Raw genomic sequence first — 26,540 nt, 5'->3', positions numbered from 1 at the left:
TGTTAGTGAAAACAGGGTACTAATGTAGGTCTTTCGTAACAGTGAGGTTTCGTAAAGCGAACGTTCGAAAAGCGGGGGACACCTGTACCTCTTCTTAGTACATGCATTTCACTGAGAGACTACCAAATTCTAAGACTTTGATGTTACCCAACATAGTTCCATATACTTTTAATGTTTTGATGCTTTTAATCTCATCAACCTACTTTACAAATCCATGCTCCCAAGAGGGATAGCTTTATTAGAAGTACTGATTAACACTGTTACAAGGACATACTTACATGTAATCAAGCTTATAACAGAATTGGGTTTGAACTTTCTGTAATAAAATACAAATTAATTTGTGGCAATTGAAATGTAATAGAAACCATTAACATTGTTAGCTAACCATTCTTTAATTTGAAGGGAAGATTTTACTTTTAATTTAAAATTGAATATAATATGAAAAGAACAAGAAAAAAATCTAAATTGACTCCTTGTTCTTAAAGCAGTAGGTAGGTAGGTAGCATTTATTTTTTATTTCCAAACCTAATAGGCATATTAAAATGATCAAGTGGAAAGACCATAACCATACTGGAATCTTTGCAAAATTGGAACAGAAATAAAACTCTCTACTGCATACACATTCTGTCCTTGAAACAAATACTTCCATATACATTGCCCTAGAAACCAAGAAAAGATGATAAAGATGATGAATAGGTAAACAGCGACAGAATGTTCTTTGACTGATCATTATCCATTAAGTCTCTTTCCAATTCTGACATTTTCTGAGATGAATGTTCTGTAAAACCTGGAAACTCAGAATCACTACCTTCACTGGTTTGAAATAATTCCAGTAAACTTTTTGATGGCAAACTAGGAGTCTTATCTTCATCTGCCAAACAATTTTGCTTTGAAAGTATGCATATTTCCATTCTGTGATTCTGAGCCTTTTTACTTCTTCCATATCCACCAGAAAATCGCACTTTCTTATGCAATTTCTTAAAAGGTGAAGAGGACCGTACAGAATGAACTTTAGTTATTTTATGTGCAATGGCATTATCTGTAGACATTATTTCACATGTGAATCCTTCTCCTGGATCTTCATTTCTGTCTTTGCCCAAAATAAATCGTTTCTGGAGAGGGTCAGATGGATTTTTAACAGGAACTGCTGCATTGAAAGGTGAACCACAGTCAGTTACCCCATAATATTCAGAAACAAGTTGTGCATTTTTCTGTTCTTTGCACTTCTCCTGTAAATTAATCTTTGATGCCGTCTGCAGGTTAGTTATGTTTTTGTCACTGTCAGAACATACAATAAAGTCTGACTGTAGCCTATTTCCACGTACGTCTTCGTCGAATGGTTGCTTATGTGAGGATTCTTCAGCAACAGATAGTGATCTCTCCTTGCCTGGCAATCTTACAAAATGATGCAACTCTTCCGAAGTATAAAGCTTTGAAATCATGGAACAACCTTCTTGTGTTGGACACAAAGATGTGCTATGGAAAGTCCTGCTTTTTGTCTGATTTTCAGAAGAAACTTTGCTCTCTCTGAAAGACTTGCTATTACCAAAGGTGGATTTATCAGCCATGTCAGAAATGCTAACTTGACTTTGTGTAACCAAAGGCAAAAACTGGTTAGGTGAATTTAAGGTGCCTGAAGACACAATTTCCTTTAATTGAAAAGACAAACTACTTGGTTTATTTTCCCATCCACTAACTTGTTCATTATTCTTTATTCTCCATGATACAGCATATTTATTTCCTTCCATATGCTCTTTATGTGGTCTTTGAAACTCATCGTGTAGCTCTGCAGTATTTATCTTGGCGAAAGCTTGTGTGTGCACACCATTAGTAAACTTTGCCCTAAACATAAAGAAAATACTTTTGTTAAAATCAGTTTTCAATTTTCAAAATCCTTAATTATTAAGCAACAAGTTAAACAATCATGATAGTATTAATGATTTCTACCACATCAGAGAAAATTTGCATTTCATTTTTTTAGAAGGGGGATAAAGAAGTAACAGTTCAACTTGATGTAGTTTGGATAAAGATACCCACTTCATGGCTTAGTCTTAAAAGCAGTGTTCAATGAGGTTTAGAGGCTTATTGAAAACTTGGCATTCAATAAAAAAGTATTCGGTATTACATGTGAGAAAATGTTATATGTGACAAAGTGATGGCTTTTATAAAGGTAAAACAATGTTATAAATACACTTGCTATTTTATAGATAGTGGGTCTGATATGCTTATAAACACAAGAGTTTTTGCAGATGCTGGAAATCCAGAGCAACATACACAAACTCAGCAGGTCAGGCAGCATCAATGGAGAAGAATAAACAGTTGGCATTTCAGTCTGAGACCCTTCATCAGGGCTGGAAAGGAAGGGGGAGAGGGAGAACCCAGCTTCTCACTTCACCCTCCCACCCTACCCACCCACAGACCTTCCCTCTCACCTGTTTTCACCTATCACCTGCTTTGTACTCCTTCCCCTCCTCCACTCTCTTATTTTGGCTTCTTCCCTCTTTCTTATCAGTCCTGATAAAGAGTCTCAGCCTGTAGATTCTTTATTCTCCTCCATAGATGCTGCTGGACCTGCTGAATTCCTCCAGTATTTTGTGTGTGTGTAAGGGATTCTTCTTTCACGTTACTTGCAAGGTCTAATAAAATGGCTTCTCTGTAGTGTTATAATAAAATGGTTTCTCTGTAATGTTAACTGCTGATGTCTCTGTAGCAGCAATGTTTGGGTTATAATTAGTGATAACGGGACCTGTATTAATTTGCTAACCGATTGGGACAGATGTTATTCTTTCTTGTGTATCTGAAAGCTGTTGTTTGCACGGGATTTGGGCAGAATGCGCCATGGGGAAGAAAGTGGATGCACCCGAAGAGATGCGATGACTCGGTGAGCGGAGCGAATCCTGAACGGGGGCTCGGGACCCGACAGAGTTTGGAGGAGATCGAATAGTGGAAAGTGGATATTGCGGGAGCCCCAACAACTTATTTGTGCACAGAACTGATATACAAGATTCTGACCTGTTAGACATTATTTTAAAAATGAATCCTTTTGTGAAAGGTTTTACTGGGAAAATTTATAATTTACTATTACAACAGTACAATGATCCTTTTCTTAAGATTAAGCAAGATTGGGAAAGAGAGGTTAACATGACCTTGATAACAGGATTGGTTGCGAATTTTGAAGTTGGTTAACTCTTCTTCGATTTGTGCCAGTCACTCTTTAATTCAATTTAAAATTGTACATTGTTACTATTTGACAAAGGAGAGACTGTCTAAAATATTTCCTAATGTTGATAGTGAGTGTGATAGATGTAAAACTGAGACAGCTACATTGACACAAATGTTTTGGTCGTGTTCGGTATTGAAACAGTTTTGGAAATCTATTTTCTCTACAATCTCTAAAGCTTTAAAAATTAATTTACAACCTAATAAATTGACAGTTTTGTTCAGTATAATCCCTCAATATATTCATGGTATTTCTGTATCAGACCGACATGTAATTGCATTTGTCACATTATTGGCCAGAAGGGCTATTTCACTGAAATGGAAAGATGCCTCTGCTCCCACTTTGATACAATGGTTCTCTCAGATGATGTTATGTCTTAGTTTGGAGAAAATCGGAAGTTAAACTTTTGATCCTCGACTTGACTTTGAGAGAAGGTGGGGTTCTTTTGCCCTCTATTATTATCTGATTTGAGTTAATTAAGATGGTCCCCTTCTGATTCTTGTTTAAATGGATTTGGTTGGCAGGTTGATGTTTTTCTTTTATGGAAGCTTGTATGGCGTATAGCTCCGGGGTTGTGCTCCCAATGGGTTTTTTTTGTTAGTAGGTTTTTTTTTGTTCTTTTAGTTAGTAGAGGTTCTTTTTCCCTTCTTTCTTTTTTTCCAAAATAAAATAGTTCTAACATTTTGTTTTTTCTTATTGTTATTGATATATTGTTTAGCTTTATTAATCAGTTATTTGATAATTTAATTCTTATTGTACATATTGACATGTTGACTTGATTAATTTTTTTTTGTTGATTTTCAATAATAATTAATAAAAAAGATTTAAAAATGAAATAAATTTACTGACTTGGCACCTTTATTGTATTTTATATTTGGTTCTCTACTAACCCCATAGTTCAAGTAAGAATTATAAAATCTTAATTATTTAACCGCATCCTGTGTACGGCTTGTCATTACGGGGTACTGATTTGAAACAGGTGACACTTTGCACAGCATTCACCCAAATGAGAGTTCTAAGGTTTGACCAGGCAGGGGGTTATCACCCCATGATCATGCCACTAGGTGAAGTGAGGGTTAAATTTGTTAATATGCTTATATTTTAATCAATCTCTAATTTTCATACTAGAGCAGGTATAATTATTTGTATATTAAATATCTGTCCTTCCTTCCATGCACCCCTAACTCCTGGTGGAGTCGTCCGGGCGCCGTCATGACAAACTTTGTACCAGTCTGTTCCATCTGTCGCAGTTATAGTAAATAGTAAATATGTTATAGTAAATTTAATAATAATTATAGTAAATAGATGTATTACATTGCCAATATAAAATAAACGTCAGGTAAACACAGCTAATGCAATTTGCTCTTCTCTCATACTATAGACAAATAAGTTATGAAGTTCTAAAGTGTTTTAGTTTTCTAAAGTGCATACCATATAAATTGAACAAAGAAACATTTCATAAAACCAAAGTAAAAACTATACAAAAATTGTGTAACTAGACACCAAAAAATTCTTGAAGAATTAATGGAGATAAGTCCTCAAGTTTAGGTAAAAAGTTCCCCTAACCTTTATCACTGATGTTAGAGCAGAAATAAGGGAAAATAAAAAGGGGGTCTGTCAGAATATTGACCAAAGTGAACTACGTCTTAAAGGCCACAGAAAATTACACTGATAGGATGGGACTAAGTACCACAAAACAAGTGACCTGTCTTGAAAAAATCCTCAGCAAGCCATTCTTTGGTATCAAGTAGTCCAGGGCAGCAATCCAGAGCCACATTCTTGAATGTAGCAGTAAATGTTGACATTGATAAAAGCATTCTCATTCAAATAATGAATTTTTACAACAGAACACAGGGATCATGCAAATGTTAGTAGTAGGAGCACAACCAAGACATGGATGGCTGTGCACTAACACCAGGAGAAAAATATCAATGAAGTTATTTAACCTTCTTAATTTGTTGAGGAGTTGACAGAAATGGGTTGAGCAGATTGCTGAGAACATGTACTTTGTTCAGGTGAACGGACAACTGGAAAGGTGGTAGAATTGGCAACTATAGGAGCCATGTCTCTATTTTCTATCTGCATTGTATTTAGTGTTGTAAGTTTATTATGGTAGTCACTTGGGTGGAGGCATGGTAGAAACAAAGAGTTTAATAGTAGTCATGCTTTGACTTTGAAGTTTAGTAGATCTAGGGAGTGAGCCAGGGTGACATCTTTTTTGTTGAACACTTAATTGCATTTAAAATTGTTTAACTTCACATAAGTCCACTTAAGTATGCTTAATTGCATTGAAGAAAGCTTAAGTATGTTGAAAACACTAAAACTGTTTATTTTGTTACATTGCCAGTTTGAGTTTCATTAGTTTTTACCGCTTTGAGATTATTTGTTTTGCTAGTTTCTTAATAAAGATTGAACATATTCTTCAACTTTGCAGCCTTGCTATTGGATTGGACAGGAAAGCACGTCATACAGGATTAACCCCCCCACCCCATAGTCTCTAAGTGGTGTTGCTTTGTTTGAGTTGCTGCTATAGCAAAAGTACTTCTGCAAGTTATGAAGCATAATACAGTGGTAGGCAAAAGTTTGGGCACCCCAGTCAGAGCCGTCTCTAGTTCCTGAGGAGACTAAGGTCCTCTAACATCAGCCATAGAACCATAGAAACTACAGCACAGAAAGAGGCCCTTTGGCCCTTCTTGGCTGTGCCAAACCATTTTCTGCCTAGTCCCACTGACCTGCACACGGACCATATCCCTCCATACACCTCCCATCCATGTATCTGTCCAATTTATTCTTAAGTGTTAAAAAAGAACCCGCATTTACCACCTCATATGGCAGCTCATTCCATACTCCCGCCACTCTCTGTGTGAAGAAGCCCCCCCCTAATGTTCCCTTTAAACTTTTCCCCCCTCACCCTTAACCCATGTCCTCTGGTTTTTTTCTCCCCTTGCCTCAGTGGAAAAAGCCTGCTTGCATTCACTCTATCTATACCCATCATAATTTTATATACCTCTATCAAATCGCCCCTCATTCTTCTACGCTCCAGGGAATAAAGTCCTAACCTATTCAACCTTTCTCTGTAACTGAGTTTCTCAAGTCCCGGCAACATCCTTGTAAACCTTCTCTGCACTCTTTCAACCTTATTTATATCCTTCCTGTAATTTGGTGACCAAAACTGAACACAATACTCCAGATTCGGCCTCACCAATGCCTTATACAACCTCATAACATTCCAGCTCTTATACTCAATACTTTGATTAATAAAGGCCAATGTACCAAAAGCTCTCTTTACGACCCCATCTACCTGTGACGACACTTTTAGGGAATTTTGTATCTGTATTCCCAGATCCCTCTGTTCCACTGCACTCCTCAGTGCCTTAACATTAACCCTGTATGTTCTACCTTGGTTTGTCCTTCCAACGTGCAATACCTCACACTTGTCAGTATTAAACTCCATCTGCCATTTTTCAGCCCATTTTTCCAGCTGGTCCAAGTCCCTCTGCAGGCTCTGAAAACCTTCCTCACTGTCTACTACACCTCCAATCTTTGTATCATCAGCAAACTTGCTGATCCAATTTACTACATTATCATCCAGATCATTGATATAGATGACAAATAACAATGGACCCAGCACTGATCCCTGTGGCACACCACTAGTCACAGCCTCCACTCAGAGAAGCAATTCTCTACCACCACTCTCTGGCTTCTTCCATCAAGCCAATGTCTAATCCAATTTACCACCTCTCCATGTATACCTAGCGACTGAATTTTCCTAACTAACCTCCCATGCGGGACCTTGTCAAAGGCCTTACTGAAGTCCATGTAGACAATATCCACTGCCTTCCCTTTATCCACTTTCCTGGTAACCTCCTTGAAAAACTCCAACAGATTGGTCAAACATGACCTACCACGCACAAAGCCATGTTGACTCTCCCTAATAAGCCCCTGTCTATCCAAATGCTTGTAGATTCTGTCTCTTAGTACTCCCTCCAATAACTTACCTACTACTGACGTTAAACTCGCCGGCCTATAATTTCCCGGATTGCTTTTCGATCCTTTTTCAAACAACGGAACAACATGAGCCACTCTCCAATCCTCCGGCACTTCACCCGTAGACAGCGACATTTTAAGTATTTCTGCCAGGGCCCCCGCAATTTTAACAAGAGTCTCCTTCAAGGTCCGAGAGAACACTCTGTCAGGTCCCGGGGATTTATCCACTTTAATTTTCCTCAAGACAGCAAGCACCTCCTCCTTTTCAATCTGTACAGTTTCCATGGTCTCACTACTTGATTCCCTCAATTCCATAGATTTCATGCCAGCTTCCTTAGTAAATACAGACGCAAAAAACCTATTTAAGACCTCCCCCATTTTCTTTGGTTCCGCACAAAGTCGACCACTCTGATCTTCAAGAGGACCAATTTTATCCCTTACAATCCTTTTGCTCTTAATATACTTGTAAAAGCTCTTTGGATTATCCTTCACTTTGACTGCCAAGGCAACCTCATGTCTTCTTTTTGCCCTCCTGATTTCTTTCTTAAGTATTTTCTTGCACTTCTTATACTCCTCAAGCACCTGATTTACCCCCTGTTTCCTATACATTTCATACAACTCCCTCTTCTTCTTTATCAGAGTTGCAATATCCCTTGAGAACCAAGGTTCTTATTTCCTATTCAATTTGCCTTTAATCCTGACAGGAACATACAAACTCTACACTCTCAAAATTTCCCGTTTGAAGGCTTCCCACCTACCAATCACATCTTTGCCAAAGAACAACCTGTCCCAATCCACGCTTTTTAGATCCTTTCTCATTTCTTCAAATTTGGCCTTCTTCCAGTTCAGAACCTCAACCCTAGGACCTGATCTATCCTTGTCCATGATCAAATTGAAACTAATGGCGTTATGATCACTGGAACCAAAGTGCTCCCCTACATGGACTTCTGTCACTTGCCCTAATTCATTTCCTAACAGGAGATCCAATATTGCATCCCCTCTAGTTGGTCCCTCTATATACTGATTTAGAAAACTTTCCTGAACACATTTTACAAACTCTAAACCATCTAGACCCCTAACAGTATGAGAGTCCCAATCAATGTATGGAAAATTAAAATCCCCTACCACCACAACTTTATGTTTCCTGCAGTTGCCTCCTATCTCTCTGCAGATTTGCTCTTCCAAGTCTCGTTGACTATTGGGTGGTCTGTAATACAATCCCACTAATGTGGCCATACCTTTCCTGTTTCTCAGCTCCACCCATAAGGACTCAGTAGACAAGCCCTCTAATCTGTCCTGCCTGAGCACTGCTGTAATATTTTCCCTAACAAGCAATGCTACTCCCCCACCTTTCATTCCTCTGCCTCGATCACATCTGAAACATCGGAAGCCTGGAATATTAAGCTGCCAGTCCTGCCCCTCCTGTAGCCAAGTTTCACTAATTGCTACAACATCATAATTCCACGTGTCAATCCACGCCCTCAACTCATCCGCCTTCCCCGCAATACTCCTAGCATTGAAATATATACACCTCAGAAGATTTTTACCACCACTCACAACCTTTCTATCAGTGGATTTGCTTAAACTTTCAATATCATTTATTTTCACCCCAGTCACACTGTCAGCTCTGGCACTCTGGTTCCCATCCCCCTGCAAATCTAGTTTAAAGCCTCCCCAACAGCACTAACAAACCTCCCTGAAAGGATATTGGTCCCCCTGTGGTTCAAGTGTAACCCGTCTCTCTTGTACAGGTCCCACTTGACCCAGAAGAGGTCCCAATGATCCTGAAATCTGAAACCCTGCCCCCTACACCAGTTCCTCAGCCACTTGTTCCTCCTCCAAAACATCCTATTCCTACCCTCACTGGCACCTAGCACAGGTAGCAATCCTGAGATTACCACCCTTGAGGTCCTGCTTTTCAACTTCCTACCAAGCTCTCTATACTCACTGTCCAGGACCTCTTCACTCTTCCTTGCTGTGTCATTGGTACCGATGTGCACCACAACATCTGGCTGATCACCCTCCCACTTCAGAATGTCATGCAATCGATCAGAGACATCCTTGACCCTGGCACCTGGGAGGCAACAAACCATCCTGGATTCTCTGTCACGACCACAGAACCTTCTATCTGCACCTCTAACTATCGAGTCCCCTATCACTACCGCTCTCCTCTTTTCCCCCCCTCCCTTCTGCACTGCAGAGCCACACTCAGTGCCAGAGATCCGGCTACTGCAGCTAGTCCCAGGTAAGTCATTGCCCCCAACAGTATCCAATGCTGTATGCTTGTTGTTGAGGAGAATGGCCACAGGGGAACCCTGCTCTGCTTGCCCTTTCCCCTTCCCTCGCCTGACAGTGACCCAATTTCCTGTCCTCTGCTCCTTTGGCGTAACTACCTCCCTGTAGCTACGATCTATAATCCCCTCATTCTCCCGAATGATCCGCAGGTCATCCAGCTCCTGCTCCAGTTCCCTAACGCAGTTTGTCAGGAGTTGCAGCTGGATGCACTTCTTGCAGGTGTCGTTGTCAGGGACACCGGAAGGCTCCCTGACTTCCCACATCCTGCAAGAGGAGCATTCCATGATCCTGCCTGGCATTCTCTCTGTGCTAGACAATCTGAACAAAAAACTTAGCGGAACCTACCCTAGCCTCTGCCTGTTCTCGCTGAAGCCTGTTTGAACCAAAGCCGCCCCACTCTGACTCAGTCCACTCCGACGATGGCTGCTGTATATGGTGGTCTGCTTTTTAAACCTTGGCGCGCTATGTCACGCGCCTGCGCAGTGCAGACTCTTCTCCGAGCAGTTTTTAAACAAAAAACGACTTTTCCGACCCGAATTCTTCCACTCACTGCTTCAGCTACTTGCTTCGACTGAAACAAGAACCGTTGAAATTTTCCCTTTTTAAACCTTGGCGCGCTACGTCACGCGCCTGCGCAGTGCACACCCTTCGCCCCGAGCAGTTTTTTAAAAAAAAAACAACTTTTTCGACCCGAATTCTTCCGCTCACTTCTTCAGCTACTTGCTTCGCCAGACGATACTGAGGATGTTCTACGTGTCTGTGGTGGCCAGTGCGATCATGTTTGCTGTTGTGTGCTGGGGCAGCAGGCTGAGGGTAGCAGACACCAACAGAATCAACAAACTCATTCGTAAGGCTAGTGATGTTGTGGGGATGGAACTGGACTCTCTGACAGTGGTGTCTGAAAAGAGGATGCTGTCCAAATTGCATGCCAGCTTCGACAATGTCTCCCATCCACTACATAACGTACTGGTTGGGCACAGGAGTACAATCAGCCAGAGACTCATTCCACCGACATGCAACACAGAGCGTCATAGGAAGTCATTCCTGCCTGTGGCCATCAAACTTTACAACTCCTCCCTTGGAGGGTCAGACACCCTGAACCAATAGGCTGGTCCTGGACTTATTTCCTGGTATAATTTACATATTACTATTTAACTATTTATGATTTTATTACTATTTAATTATTTATGGTGCAACTGTAATGAAAACCAATTTCCCCCGGGATCAATAAAGTATGACTATGACTATGTCTATGATTTCTGTTACTGTGAATAGCTAAGCGAGTAAAAGATGACCTGATTTCCAAAAGGCATAAAGTTAAAAATGACACATTTCTTTAATATTTTAAGCAAGATTACTTTTTTTTTTATTTCCATCTTTTACAGTTTCAAAATAACAAAAAAAGAAAAGGGCCCAAGGCAAAAGTTTGGGCACCCTGCATGGTCAGTACTTAGTAACACCCCCTTTGGCAAGTATCACAGCTTATAAATGCTTTCTGTAGTCAGCTAATAGTCTTTCAATTCTTGTTTGGTGGATTTTTGCCCATTCTTCCTTGCAAAAGGCTTCTAGGTCTGTGAGATTCTTGGGCCGTCTTACATGCACTGCTCTTTTGAGGTCCATCCATAGATTTTTGATGATGTTTAGGTCGGGGGACTGTGAGAGCCATGGCAAAACCTTCAAGCTTGCGCCTCTTGAGGTAGTCCATTGTGGATTTTGAGGTGTGTTTAGGATCATTATCCTGTTGTAGAAGCCATCCTCTTTTCATCTTCAGCTTTTTTATAGATGGTATGATGTTTGCTTCCAGAATTTGCTGGTAATGTTCCCCATGCCACTGGCTGCAACACAAGCCCAAAGCATAATCGATCCACTCCCATGCTTAACAGTTGGTGAGGTGCTCTTTTCATGAAATCCTGCACCTTTTTTTCTCCAAACATACCTTTGCTCATTGCAGCCAAAAAGTTCTACTTTAAATTCATCAGTCCACAGGACTCGTTTCCAAAATGCATCAGGCTTGTTTAGATGTTCCTTTGCAAACTTCTGATGCTGAATTTTGTGGTGAGGACTCAGGAAAGGTTTTCTTCTGATGACTCTTCCATGAAGGTTATATTTGTATAACAGTGCACCACCACTCCAGAGTCTGCTAAATCTTCCTGAAGGTCTTTTGCAGTCGAGCGGGGATTTTGATTTGCCTTTCTAGCAATCCTACGAGCAGTTCTCTCTGAAAGTTTTCTTGGTCTTCCAGACCCCAACTTGACCTCCACCTTTCCTGTTTACTGCCATTTCTTAATTACATTATGAACTGAGGAAACAGCTACCTGAAAACGCTTTGCTATCTTCTTATAGCCTTCGCTTGCTTTGTGGGCATCATTTTAATTTTCAGATTGCTAGGCAGCTGCTTAGAGGAACCCATGGCTGCTGAATGTTGGGACAAGGTTTGAGGAGTCAGGGTACTGATAAAGTTTTGAAATTTGCATCACCTGGCCTTTCCCAACGATGACTGTGAACAAGCCATAGCCCTAACAAGCTAATTAACGTCTGAGACCTTGGTAAAAGTTATCTGAGAGCTCAAATCTCTTGGGGTGCCCAAACTTTTGCACGGTGCTCCTTTCCTTTTTTTCCACTCTAAAATTGTACAAAACAAAAATAATACATTAATCTTACTTAAAATGTTGAAGAGTGTTTCATCTTTAACATTATGACTTTTGGAGATCAGTTCATCTACTACTCACTTAACTATTCACAGTAACAGAAATTTTGACCAGGGGTGCCCAAACTTTTGCATGCCACTGTATAATTAGTTTTGTCAGTCTTCTGACTTGTCTACAACAATCCTATCTATCTATTAGGGATTGACAATAGAATACAGAGGGGCTATTGGACATGCAGTTGGGCAGTCAATATACAAAAGATAATTAACACTTAACTGAGGATCCTATCAAAGAGTAGTAACATCTAAGTGAGGAAGAGGGCAAGAATGGAACATCAGCTAGTTCCTTTACCTATGCTTTCCTCATTTTATTTCTATTCACACGAGTTTGTCTCCTATCAAACCTCCAGAATCATTCCTACATTTTCCTTCCCGTACCTCAAAACTCCTACTACCCTTTCCTTGAAGTCCACAATGTTCCCCGACTCACGATGAAGTACCTTATGTGTATTTTCAACACTAAATGCTCAATATATATTGCCTATCAAAAAGTATTCACCACCCCCCCCCACCCCCGTGGAAGTTTTCATGTTTTATTGTTTTACAACATTAAATCACAGTGGATTTAATTTGGATTTTTTGACACTGGTCAACTGAAAAAGACTTTTTCTTGTCAAAGTGAAAACAGTTCTCTACAAAGTGAGAAGATTTACTAGAATGTTACCTGGGTTTCATCTCCTAAAGTTACAGAGAAAGGTTGAAGAAGTTGGGCCTTTATTCTTTGGAATATAGAAGGTTGAGGGGGGGGCTTGATAGAGGTATTTAAAATTATGAGGGGGATAGATAGAGTTGACGTGGATAGGCTTTTTCCATTGAGAATGGGGGAGATTCAAACAAGAGGACGCGAGTTGAGAGTTAAAGGGCAAAAGTTTAGGGGTAACATGACGGGGAACTTCTTTACTCAGAGAGTGGTAGCTGTGTGAAACGAGCTTCCAGCAGAAGTGGTTGAGGCAGGTTCAATGTTATCGTTTAAAATTAAATTGGATAGCTATATGGACAGGAAGGGTATGGAGGGTTATGGGCTGAGTGCAGGTCGGTGGGACTAGGTGAGAGTAAGAGTTTGGCATGGACTAGAAGGGCCGAGATGGCCTGTTTCCGTGCTGTAATTGTTATATGGTTATAAAGTGATCTAAATTAATTAAAATATAACACAAAATAATTGATTGCATAAGTATTCACCCCCTTTTATGAGACACACCAAATCATCACTGGTGCAGCCAATTGGTTTCAGAAGTCACATAATTAGCTAAATGGAGATCTGTGTTTGGAGACCTGTGTGCAGTCGATGTGTTTCAACTGAATGTAGTAAAAATACGCCTGTATCTGAGAGGTCCAACTTCTGGTCAGTCAGTATCCTGGCAAAAACTACACCATGAAGATAAAAGAACACTCCAAGCAACTCTGCGAAAAGGTTATTGAAAAGCACAAGTCAGCAGATGGATACAAGAGAATTTCCAAGTCACAGAATATCCCTTGGAATATGGTTAAGTTAACCATCAAGAAATAGAAAGAATATGGCACAGCTGTAAACCTGCCTAGAACAGGCAGTCCTCAAAAACTGAGGAACCGTGCAAGAAGGGGACTCCAGAGGAGTTACAAGCTTCAGTGGCTGAGATGTGAGAGACTCCAAATACAACAATTTTTGCCCATAGGCTTCACCATTGCAGGTTTATCAGAGAGTGGCAAAGAGAAAGCCACTGTTGGAAAAAAACTCACATGAAATCTTGGCTGGAGTTTGCCAGAAGGCAGGTGGGAGACTCTGAAGTCAGCCGGAGGGAGGTTGTATGGTCTGATGAAACCAAAATTGAGCTTTTTGGCCATCAGACTGAACGCTATGTTTGGTATAAGCCAAACACCCAACATCATCAAAAACATACCATCCCTACCATGAAGCATGGTGGTGGCAGCATCATGCTGTAAGGGTGCTTCACTGCAGCAAGCCTTGGAAGGCTTGTTAAGGTAGGGGGTAAAATACAGTGAAACCCTGGAGGAAAACCGGATGCAGTCTGCAAGAGAACTGTGAATAGGGAGATTTGTTTTCCAGCAAGACAATGACTCCAAGCAGAAGCCAAAGCTACACAGGAATAGCTTAAAAACAAGAAATTAATGTCCTGGAGCGGTCAAGTCAGAGTCCAGACCTCAATCCAATAAGATTTTGTGGCTGGACTTGAAAAGGTTGTTCACTCACAATCCCCAGGCAATCTGACAGAGCCTGAGCAGTTTTGTAAAGAAGAATGAGGAAAAATTGCAATGTCCAGATGTGCAAAGCTGATAGAGTCTCATCCACACGGACTCAAGGCTGTAATTGTTCCCAAAGGTGCATTTCCTAAATATTGACTTGAAGGGGATGAATACTTAAGCAATCAATTATATTGTGTTTTATATTTTATAATTAATTTAGATCATTTTGTAGAGATCTGTTTTCACTTTGAAACGAAGGAGTCTTTTTCTGTTGATCAGTTTCAAAAAAGCCAAATTAAATTCACTGTGATTCAATGTTGTAAAACAATGAAACATGAAAACTTCCAAGGGGGTGAATACTTTTTATACGTACTGTAAATACATGCGAAGACCACTTGATCTGGTGTAGGAACCACTGCTACAGGTATGCTGGGTGCAACCATGACAGGAGCCCAGAGGGTGATGTAAGAGGTTGACGTGGTTAACTATGTTACAGTGAATGGCAATGGAAAGTAACAGTCACAGTTTTAAAGGAAGTCTAATTAAACTTCATGGACTTCATGTTTAAGTAAAGATTAAGGAATTTCATAGATATGTCTAAAAATTGATCAATAAACATGATAAAACCAGTTAACTATCAATGGAAAACAGACATCAAAGGATAAGCTCTTTGTGGGTAGTCTTCAGGGACTATCTTTTTAAGTATGATTCTAACATTAATATTTTTCACTCATGTAATCCAAAGAAGAAAATATATTTCTTACCTTTTCACCTTATCTTTTTGAAACTCTACAAAGTCACAATCAAACTGGGAAATTATTTTATCCACAACATCAAATTCGTTGCTCTCTGAGAACCTTCTATGATGCTCACTTTTCAGATGCTAATTTAAAATAAAACAGGATCAGACAAAGACAATGTTATAATAGCAGAATTATCAAAATATCGAAACTTGCAGAAGTAGAGTCTTTCAATCTGTTCAAAAGTAAATCTATCATGGCTAATGAGCCATACAAGTACCTTGCTCCTTCTATTTCCTCATATCATCTCATCTCCTTAGTCTTCTGAAATGCCGTACATTCATCTCTTTCTTGAATATATTTAATTGATTAGTCCCAACTGCCTTCTGTATTTGTGAATTCCACAGGTTCACCACATTCTGGGTGAAAATTTCTCCTGGTCTTGGTTCCAAATTATGTATCCCATACCCTAAGACTATGACACCTGGTCCCAAACTCCTCAGCCACCAGGGACATCCACTCTGCATATATGCTGGCTAGTCCTGTTAAATTATTTTCAAATTCTACAAGATTCCCTCTTTTACCTCCATTGATGACAGGTTTAATGGAACCATCCACTCCTCATGCTAAGTGTCACCATCAACTTTTTTAAAGTAATTCCCACCAATGTAATGTATAACATATGCGCAATTTGGTTTACAATTTTGTTAAATACTAAACGTACAGAATTCCTATTAAGTGAAGAACAATTCATCAAATTCTTTAACAACTTTTACCAAAGTTAACTACCTGGTTTTAAAAAACCTACTATTATATCATGGAATGTAGTATTAGAAAGATAATCTGATAAAATTTAATAGGCAGTCAATTTGGTTGGCCAGCTCAATTATCCAATGTTACCATTCACTATAACTCCTTGCCTGCTCTCCACCCTCCGGGCTCCCCCCCCGGCTTCTTTCTCCCCAGGCTTCCCGTCCCATGATCCTCCCCCTTCTCCAGTCTGGTATCCCTTTTGCCAATCAACTTTCCAGCTCTTAGATCCACCCCTCCCCTCCCGTCTTCCCCTATCATTTTGGATCTCCCCCTCCCCCTCCTACTTTCAAATCTCTTTCTAGCTCTTCTGTCAGTTAGTCCTGACGAAGGGTCCCGGCCCAAAATATTGACTGTGCCTTTTCCTAATGATGCTGCCTGGCCTGCTGCGTTCACCAGCAACTTTTGTGTGTATTACCATTTTAAACTCTATTAATCTGCAGTTACTTTCAATGTGCATCTTTGGAAAGGGAGGCTCCATTCAGATCAGTAACATTGTGTCTCTGCACACGTTAATAATATTACAAACTGAAAGAGAAATTTAAGTCATCAAATCGTATGATATATTCTTTAAGGTTCTAGTTGAAAAATTGAGGCCACATTTAGGAACAGTATTCAGTTTTGGTCATCCTGTGACAGGAAAGATGTCTTTAAGCTAGAAAGAGTTCAGGGGAGATTTACAAGGATGTTGAGGGACTGAGTAATGGAGGCAGGTTGAGCACACTGGGACTTTATTCACTGCAGTGTCAGACAACTGGGATGATAATATAGAAGTGTATAACATCATGCAGGGAATTCAGTTTTCCCAGTGCTGGGGAATCAAGGGTTGAAGGACATTTGTTTAGGGTGAGAAGGAAGAGATTTAAAAGGAACCTGAATGGCATCTTTTTCACCCCAAGACCGGTCTGTATACGGAATGAACAGCCAGAAGAAGTGGTTGAGGCAGGTACATTAACAATATTTTAAAATTATTTGGGCATGGACAGGATAAGAAATGTTTATAAGGATATGGGCCAAATATAGGCAAAAGGGACTCACTAAGATGAGAATCTCGCTAGTAGCTCAAACACCATCTATAAGTTTTCCAACGACACAATTATTGTTGGCAAAATTTCAGTTGATGACAAGGATTTGTACAAGAACAAAATACATCAGCCGGTTGAGTGGTACCACAACAACATTGCATTCAACATCAGCAAGACCAAGGAATTGATTGTAGACTTTAGGAGAGGGAAGTCAAGGGAACACACACTAGTCCTCACCGAGCGATGAGCAATGAAAAGGGTGAGCAGTTTTGAATTTCTGGGTATCAGCATCTCTGAAGATCTATCCTGGGCCCAATATATTGATGGAATTGCAAAGAAGACATGCCAGTGGCTATATTTCATTAGCAGTTTGAGGAGACTTGGTATGGCACCAAAGACACTCGCTAATTTGTACAGATGTACAGTGTAGAGCATTCTAACTGGCTGCTTTACCATTTGAAATGGAGGCCCACTACACAAGAAACAGAATCAGGTTTATTATCACTGTCATGTGTTGTGAAATTTGTTAACTTAGCAGTAGCAGTTCAATGCAATACATAATATAGAATGAATAAATTATAGTATATGTACATTGGAAATAAAAAATCGTGCAAAACCAGAAATAATGTATATATTTAAAAGTGAGGTAGTGTTCACAGGTTCAATGTCCATTTAAGGATTGGATGGCAGAGGGGAAGAAACTGTTCCTGAATCACTGAGTGTGTACCTTCAGGCTTCTGTACCTCCTACTTGATGGAATCAATGAGAAAAGGGCACGCCCTGGGTGCTGGGGGTCCTTAATAATGGATGTTGCCTTTACGAGGCACTGCTCCTTGAAGATGTCCTAGGTACTTTGCAGGCTAGTAGCCAAGATGGAGCCAACTAAATTTATGACCCTCTGCAGCTTCTTTCAGTCCTGTGCAGTAGCCACCCCCAGTCCCCACTCCACCGCCATACCAGACAGTGCTGCAGCCTGTCAGAATGCTCTCCACAGTACATCCATAGAAGTTTTGGATTGGAAAAAGCTGCAGAAAGTTTATAAACTCAGCCAGCTCCATCATAGGCACTAGCCTCCCCATCATCAAGGACACTTTCAAAAGGCACTGCTTCAAAGGCTAGCTGCAATAGCAGTGGTTAGCGTGATGCCCTTCCTCTGGGCTTCCCTCCCTCCCCCTTTTCTTTCTCCCTAGGTCTCCTATCCCATGATCCTCTCATATCCCATTTGCCAATCAACTGTCCAGCTCCTGGCTCCATCCCTCCCCCTCCTGTCTTCTCCTATCATTTTGGATCTCCCCCTCCCCCTCCCACTTTCAAATCTCTTACTAGCTCTTCTTTCAGTTAGTCCTGATGAAGGGTCTCGGCCCGAAGCGGTGACTGTATCTCTTCCTACAGATGCTGCCTGGCCTGCTGCGTTCACCAGCAACTTTTATGTGTATTGCTTGGTATAATTGTTGCTCTTTTGAAGCAGGTGGGAACTTTGCACCATAGCAGTGAGAAGTTGAAAATGTCCTTGAATACTTCCGCCAGTTGGTTGGCACAAGTCTACAGAGCCTTACCAGGTACTCCATCAAGGCCTGCCACTTTGCGAGGCTTCAGCCTCCCGAAAGACAGCCTAATGTTGGCCTCCGAGACAGAGATCACAGGGTCACCAGGTGCAGCAGGGATCTTCACAACAGTAGTTACATTCTCCCTTTCAAAGCATGCATAGAAGGCGTTGAGCTCATCTGGTAGTGAAACATCACTGCCATTCATGCTATTGGGTTTTGTTTTGTAGCAAGTAAAACGTACAAACCCCGACAGAGTTGACATGCATCAGTGGTTGCCTCCAAGCTCATTTAGATTTGTTACTCCTCTCTTGAAATAGCTCCCCACAAGTCATACCTGGTTTTTTTGTACAGACCTGAGTCACCAGACCTAATTGCTACAGATCTTGCCCTCAGCAGACGATGAACCTCCTGGTTCATCCGCGGCTTTTGGTCTGGGAATGTATAACGAGTTTTTGTATGCACACATTCATCCACACAGGTTTTAATGAAGTCAGTAACAACTGCAGCATATTCATCCAGATTCGAAGATGAATCCCTGAATACAGTCCAGTCTACCAATTCAAAGCAATCCTGTAGGCGCTCCTGTGCTTTCCTTGTCCCTACCTTCTTGGTTTTCACTACTGGTCCTGCAGACTTCACTCTCTGCCTATACTCAGGGAGTAGAAGTACAGCCATGTGATCAGACTTTCTGAAGTGTAGGCATGGAATAGCATGGTAAGCATAATGGTGTAAGTGATCTAGTGTATTGTTTCCTCTGGTACTACAAGCAAATAGTTGATGATAATTATTTAGTAACTTTTTCAGGGCGACCTGGTTAAAATCCTCCAAAAAGATGGTGAAGACATCAGGGTATGCTGTTTCGTGTATGTTGATCACATTGCTCAGATCATCTAGAGCCTGACTGACACTGGTCTGACGTGGAATGTACACCACCACCCAAATGATCACTGAAATCTCAAGGGGCACGTAAAATAGACAGCACTTAATTGCGAGATATTCCATGTCTGGTGAGCAAAATTAGGACATCAGTGACACATTTGTGCACCAAGAGGAATTGATCTTGAGGCATACACCTCAAATCTCTGCGTATGATATGGAAGGGGTTAACCAGGATTCCGTAATGCCGAGGACGTACACAGTCCTAACATTCATCTGGTACATTGTCCTAGCTCTGAGATTGTCGATTTTATTTACTAGAGACAGTACTTTTGCCTGTAGAACGAGTCGAAAACCCCATTTTTTTTAAATACATATGTAGCCCGGACCGGCAGCCAAGTTTCCTTCAAGGAGTCCGATAAGAAGTACTTCCACAATTGGCATTCTTTCCATCGATTTTAAGCAACAATAGATTGTTCAATCGCATTAAAACATCTTTATTAACCGTACAGACCTTGGGTGCAGATGTGATTCTCAGCTGTAGCATGCATAAATGGGAATATTTAATCGTATCTATCGTGCTGTGCCACAACATCCCCCTGAAGGCACCCCAGAAGTAGTGTGCAGTTAATCCAAGCAAATGAGGCAATTGGTGAGGTCTTTGAGGAGCTTAGCGTCCCTTTGCACAGCATGGGGTTAGAGTCATTTGGCATACCAAGACAAGACAAGGAAGCAAAAGAAAGATTCTAGGGTGACATTTACTTTTCATTAGTTACCTTACTAATTCTTAAGTATTATTGGCCTATAGCCTTCAGGTTCTATTGGCTATTAATACTTGTATTACCATGATGCGATTGGTGACTGATTGTGCAAATAAGGAATTTAAATATCCGCAAGTTTACCAACTGTTCAATATCTGTATCCAACTAGTCAATTTCTCCATAATAATGGCATTTCTTTGTTCAAACAGTTTGGTGACAAGGGCCATGCTGTTCTCCTTGTGCACAAGTTAATTAAGTGTGATTGAGAAACAGGTGCATGTTTTTTCCAGAGTCCAGTTAATAAGCAATGACACCTACTTCTCATCTTCCTACTCATCAAATTTCAGCACTATAGCCACATCACCCTTCTAGCTTTCTCCATCTTCACCTGGCTTTACTTTTGACTGACTTGACCTATCATCGATCTGCCTCTGTCTCCCAATTCTGTCCCTCTGCAAACTGGTTCCATTGGCATTCTTTACATCGCCTCTGACCACGAATTGCCTACTGGCCTCTGTCTTACCACTCCTCTTCACCTCTTCATACTGGCTACTCCCCTCTCCACTCTCATTTCTGATGCAGTTTTTCCACTTGAAATGTTGACAATTCCTCCCTCCCCACCCCATTGGATGGTGCTTGACCCGTTTAGTTCCTCCAGCAATTTGTGTATCACACGAGATTCCAAAAGCTGTAGACTTTAACACACGAGATCCTGCCAATATTGGAAACCCAGAGCAACAGATACAAAATGCTGGAGGAACTCTGCAGTCTCTTGTGCCTTTGCCTTGAGTGCCATTCTAATGCGCAGCATCCACTGCGGTACTCCATTGCACGTATTGTACCATATGGGCATGCTAGCGGCTTATGTAAGATGTATGCACAGGGAGTACCTAATACTCAGCAGTAACCCTCTGCCAATCAACTAAACCAAAATTTGGCATCAGTATCTCTTCCTGGCAATGTCAAAAAAAAACAACAAAATGATAAATCCTTCCTTGTCCATGCATGCTGGTTTATTGCCGTCCAACATTCTTGACTGCAATCTATGGCCCCTGCACCCACGCTAAACAAATCTTAGAACTTGCAGAATGATAGAGACATACAACAAGTAAAAAGGCCCTTCAACCTACTGAGCCAATGCAAACTACCAATTTAGTAGTTTTTGGTTTATTATTGGTGCATGTGACAACAAGATACAGTGAAAGGCTTGTCTTACATACTGTTCAACAGATCAAATCATAACAATGTATTGAGGTAGAATAAGGTAAAATGATTCAAATCCTGAATCAAGACTCCTAGTAGCCATGATCTAACCAAATGCTGGACAGGGTATAATCCTGTGTTTCAACAGGATGGAAGCCAGATTATGCAAATTGAAAAGGAAAATAACTTGGCATTTTTTTTAATGATCTTGACCATTAAAGTTCATGCATTCATCTAGTTACTTTTCCTCGTTATAAGTTCATTTCTTTTTAGCATTGGGTACAGAAAGACGACCTATAATTTATGACAGCTAAGGGCATTCTTCATTGCTTTATTGGAAGTTTTACTTATTGATGGGTTGAGGTTTCATACTGAGTTTAATAGTATAACTTCATCAGTATGTATCAATAAAGTTTAAACTAATCATAGTATGAGGGGTGATCGATAAGTTCGTGGCCTAAGGTAGAAGGAGTCAATTTTAGAAAATCTAGCACATTTATTTTTCCTACATTTACACACTTAGTCCAGCGGTCGTGGAGCATACGGATCGCTTCTTTGTAGAAGTTGGCGCCTTGGACCTCCAGAAAGTGGCCCACAGCAGGGGTGATTGATAAGTTTGTGGCCTAAAGTAGGCAATTAGGAGAAACTGCAAACTTTCTGCATAATCACTCAAAGAGTTGAACTGCATGTGCATGTAACGAGAGCTGTATAGCTCATCTCCGTCTACCTTAGGCCACAAACTTATCAATTACCCCTAGTATGGACTTCTGGGGCACTCCGCATGTCATTTTTGAAACTAAGTAGTATGGTGCTTTATTAATATGCAATCGATTACTATTATGATAGATCTTTTTCAGAGATTTAATTGACAATATTTTTAACATTTACAAACGTTATACTCGTAACAATTTTATTCTTTCTCCATTCACCCTTTCCAAGTAATTAATTAGTCACTACTGAAACTTCTAATGCCATTTTATGACAATTATTTTTAGGAGTGCTGTGAAAATATTTTGAAAATACTGCAATACTTACAATTTTTAAGTCTTCATATTTCATCATGCAGCATTCACAGTAACCTTTCTTTTTCTTCTCTTTTAGAGTTTCCATGATTTTTGTATCCATTTTGCAATTTCTGTCACTGCAGGTCACTTTGAAGCCTTTACTTCTGATTGTATACAATGAAAATAAGAGAACTAAATGTGATTGAGAGAAATTGTGTCATGTGTTCTAATAAAAATATACTATTTTAAAATTTTTCCACAGATTAGTTTAATGCTACACATTTTCCACCTGTCTCAAGAAATTACATTGTAGGGTTTTATCTACAATGTCACATGGTTACACATCATTCCACTTAATTTATTTACATACTGTGTCTTGTCAGACTTTGAAGTTTTAATCCTATTTAATTTGGTTCAGTTTCATCGCTTCAAGGCAGGTTTTATTATTCTTAAGATGATCTAGCCTAGATATACTGAGACCCAAAGAATCTGACTGTAACAAGAGTTTTGCTTGAATTAAAAACAGAAAACAGAAAATGCTAGAAATAAGCAGAAAATCAGTTAGCACCTGCACAGAGAGTATCAGAGTTCATAAACTTTCATCAGAATAGACCTGAAATGGAACTCCGTTTCACTATCCGAAAACACTGCATGATCAGCTGAGCAATTCGAGTCTTTTTTCTCTATTATGTTAGCTTTCTAACATTGTTAATATTATATTTTTGAATTATGATTTATATTAAAACATGCATAAGTGTACAATATAGTGTGTAATTTATTTCAATACTTACTCTATCCCCAAAATAATGCTACAAATTTTCTAATTACTGTATATCTGGACCCTAATACCAAAATTGAATTCCTACAGTGAAACAGGCTACAGTTTCATTGTTACTCCAGTTTCTATGGTGGCAAACAATCTCAAACATAGATTTTTTTTGCTGAAAGATTATTCACGCTCTATGGTAGCGTAGCAGTTGGCATGATGCTAGTGCAGCTCACGGCACCAAAGTTCAGAGATCAATCCCAGCGACACTATAAGGAGTTTGTACGTCCTCCCAGTGGAACGTGCAAGTTTTCCCCAGATGCTCTGGTTTCCTCCCACAGTCTAAAGACATACCAGGTATGTTAACTGGTCATTGTAAATTGTCCCATGATTGGGTTAGGGTTAAATAGGTGGTTGCTGGGTGGAGTGCCTCGAGGGGCCAAAAGGACCGTTTCCGCACTGTATTTCTAAGTAAATAAACATTTGTAATTGAGCAAGGATCGATCTTTTGCAATGTATTGAAAGTCAACAGTGTAGCCAAGGCCTGGCAGTGGCATACATAAATGGTGATAAGAATAAACTGGCAAGTAATATCAAAACAAATAGCAAAAGTTTTTAGATATACACTCAATGGCCACTTTATTAGGTACCCCTGTATATAATAAAGTAGCCACTAAACGTATGTTTCTAGTCTTCTGCTACTATAGCCCATTTACTTTAAGGTTCAATGCGTTTTACATTCAGAGGTGGTCTTCTGCACACCACTGTTGTAGCATGTGATGACTTGGGTTACTGTCGCCTTCCTGTCAGCTTGAACCAGTCTGAGCATTCTCCTCTGACCTCTCTAATTGACAAGATGTTTTGGCCCACAGAACCGCCATTCAATGGATGTTTATTGTTTTTCACAATATGTGAACTCCAGAGACTGTTGTGTGTGAAAATCCCAGGAGATCAGCAGTTTCTGCGATACTCAAACCACCCCATCTGGTACCAACAATCATTCCACGATCAAAATCACTTACAGCACATCTTCCAATTCTGATGTTTAGCCTGAACAACAACTGAACCTCTTGACCATGTATGCATGCTTTTAAGCATTAAGTTGCTGCCACATAATTGGCTGATTTGACCATAAGGCCATAAGCAGAATTAGGCTATTTGGCCCATTAAGTCTGCTACACCATTCAATCATGGCTGATCCTTTTTTACCCTCCTCAGCCCCACCCCCCAGCCTTCTCCCCGTAACCTTTGATGCCGTATCCAATAAAGAACCTATCAATCTTTGCCTTAAATACATCCAACAACCTGACCTCCACAGCTGCCTGTGGTAATAAATCCCACAAATTCACCAACCTCTGGCTAAAGAAGTTCCTCCGCATCTCTGTTTTAAACAGATGCCCCTCTATCCTGAGGCTGTGCCCTCTTGTCCTATACTCCCCCACCATGGGAAACATCCTTTCCACATCTACTCTGTCTAGGCCTTTCAACATTCAAAGGTATCAATGAGATCTCCCCTCATCCTTCTAATTTCCAGCCAGTACAGACCCAGAACTATCAAACATTCTTATATGATAACCCTCTCATTCCCAGAATCATCCTTGTGAACCACCTCTGAACCCTATCCAATTCCAGCACATCTTTTCTTAGATGAGGAGCCCAAAACTGTTCACAATACACAAGATGAGACCTCACCAGTGCCTTGTAAAGCATCAGCATCACATCCCTGCTCTTGTATTCTAGACCTCTTGAAATGAATGCTAACATTGCATTTGCCTTCTTCACCACTGACTCTACCTGCAAGTTAACAGGAGTCTTTGTTCTGCACAAGGACTCTCAAGGCCCTTTACAGCTCAGATTTTTAGATTTTCTCCCCATTTAGAAAATAGTTTGCACATTTATTTCTACTACCAAAGTGCATGACTATGCATTTTCCAACATTGTATTTCATCTGCCACTTTCTGGCCCATTGTCCTAATCTGTCTAAGTCCTTCTGCAGCCTATCTGTTCCCTCAGTACTACCCGCCCCTCCACCAATCTTCGTATCATCTGCAAACTCTGCAACAAAGCCAACTATCCCATCAGCTAAATCACTGACATACAGCATAAAAAGAAACGGTCCCAATACCGATCCTCGTGGAACACCACTAGTCACTGGCAGCTGACCAGAAAAGGATTTTTATTCTCACTTGCTGCCTCCTACCAATCAGACAATGCTCTAACCATGCCAGTAACTTCCCTGTAATGCCATGAGGTCTTAACTTGGTAAGCAGCCTCATGTGTGGCACCTTGTCAAAGGCCTTCTGAAAGTCTAAATATACAACATCAACTGCATCCCCTTTATCTATCTTACGTGTAATCTCCTCAAGGAATTCCAACAGGTTTGTCAGGCAAGATTTTCCATTAAGGAATTCATGTTGACTTTGTCCTATCTTCTCCTGTGTCACCAAGTACTCCATAACTTCATCCTTAACAATTGACTCCAACATCATCCCAACCACTGAGGTCAGGTTAACTGGTCTGTAATTAGATACTCGCATTAACGAGCAGGTGTACAGGTGTACCTAATAACATGGCCACTGAAAGGTAGATGGTGGCTAAAGTGTGGAAAATGAAGAGTGAAAATGGCAATTAATAACGGTAAAGAAGAACATGGCAGATAATTTAAACCAATTGCATCAGTTTTCACAGTGGCAAACATTGTAAACATCATAAGATAGTAGATGGGCTAGTTTCAAGTAGGAAGAAACTATATCCTTCATGTGGGACAAAATATTGGAAAAAGCTTTGAAGATAGTGCCCCAGTGCACTTTTATTGAGATAAGGAAGTTATGTTTCAGTTATAAAGGGCATTGGTTAGTCCACATCTGGTGCATCACCTTCAGAAATGATGTATTCATTTAAGGAAGGATATTATGCATTGCTAGGAGTTGGAACAAGATTTACCAGACTAGTATCTGGAATGGGTAGATTGTCAGATGGGAACAGTTGAACAAACTAAGTTGTTGTCTGCATGTGCTTAAGAGTGAGAGGAGACTTGATTAAAAAAATCTTGGGGGCCCATGTAGAGTGAATGTTTCCCCTTTTGCAAGAATCCAGAAATATTAGATCATTCCTCAAGGATACGAGATTCCCATTTAAGATTGAGATGAGGTTTTTTTCCCCCCTCTGTTAGAGGGTGAAGAGTCATAGAGTCATAGAAAAGTACAGCACAGAAACAGGCCTTTTGGCCCATCCAGAAACTTAAACTGCCTTCTCCCATCGACCTGCACTGGAACCATAGCCCTCCATACCCCTACCATCCACATACCTATCCCAACTTCTCTTAAACATTGAAATCGAGCTCATATGCACAGCTTGTGCTGGCAGCTCATTCCACACTCTCATGACCCTCTGTGTGAAGAAGTTTCCCCTCATGCTC

At 40.4% G+C, this 26,540-nt stretch overlaps 1 protein-coding gene across 4 annotated transcripts in view; it reads right to left on the bottom strand.

Moving 5' to 3' along the window:
• Window positions 1-203: 203 nt before the first annotated feature.
• The window catches only part of LOC140195451 (protein DBF4 homolog A-like), a 70,706-nt gene continuing 44,369 nt past the window's right edge, over window positions 204-26,540 (bottom strand). For all 4 annotated transcript variants that reach the window (XM_072253759.1, XM_072253758.1, XM_072253756.1 and 1 more), the window contains exons 11-13: window positions 22,388-22,520; window positions 15,155-15,273; window positions 204-1,842 (exon numbers count right to left, since the gene is read on the bottom strand). In XM_072253759.1, coding sequence (XP_072109860.1) covers window positions 660-1,842; window positions 15,155-15,273; window positions 22,388-22,520 — 1,435 coding nt within the window. In that variant the 3' untranslated portion in view covers window positions 204-659. The remainder of the gene's footprint in view (window positions 1,843-15,154; window positions 15,274-22,387; window positions 22,521-26,540) is intronic.

The sequence above is a fragment of the Mobula birostris genome, chromosome 3, assembly GCF_030028105.1.
Source record: "Mobula birostris isolate sMobBir1 chromosome 3, sMobBir1.hap1, whole genome shotgun sequence".
NCBI classification, from domain to species: Eukaryota; Metazoa; Chordata; class Chondrichthyes; order Myliobatiformes; family Myliobatidae; genus Mobula; species Mobula birostris.
This window is presented reverse-complemented; position numbering and strand designations above follow the sequence as displayed.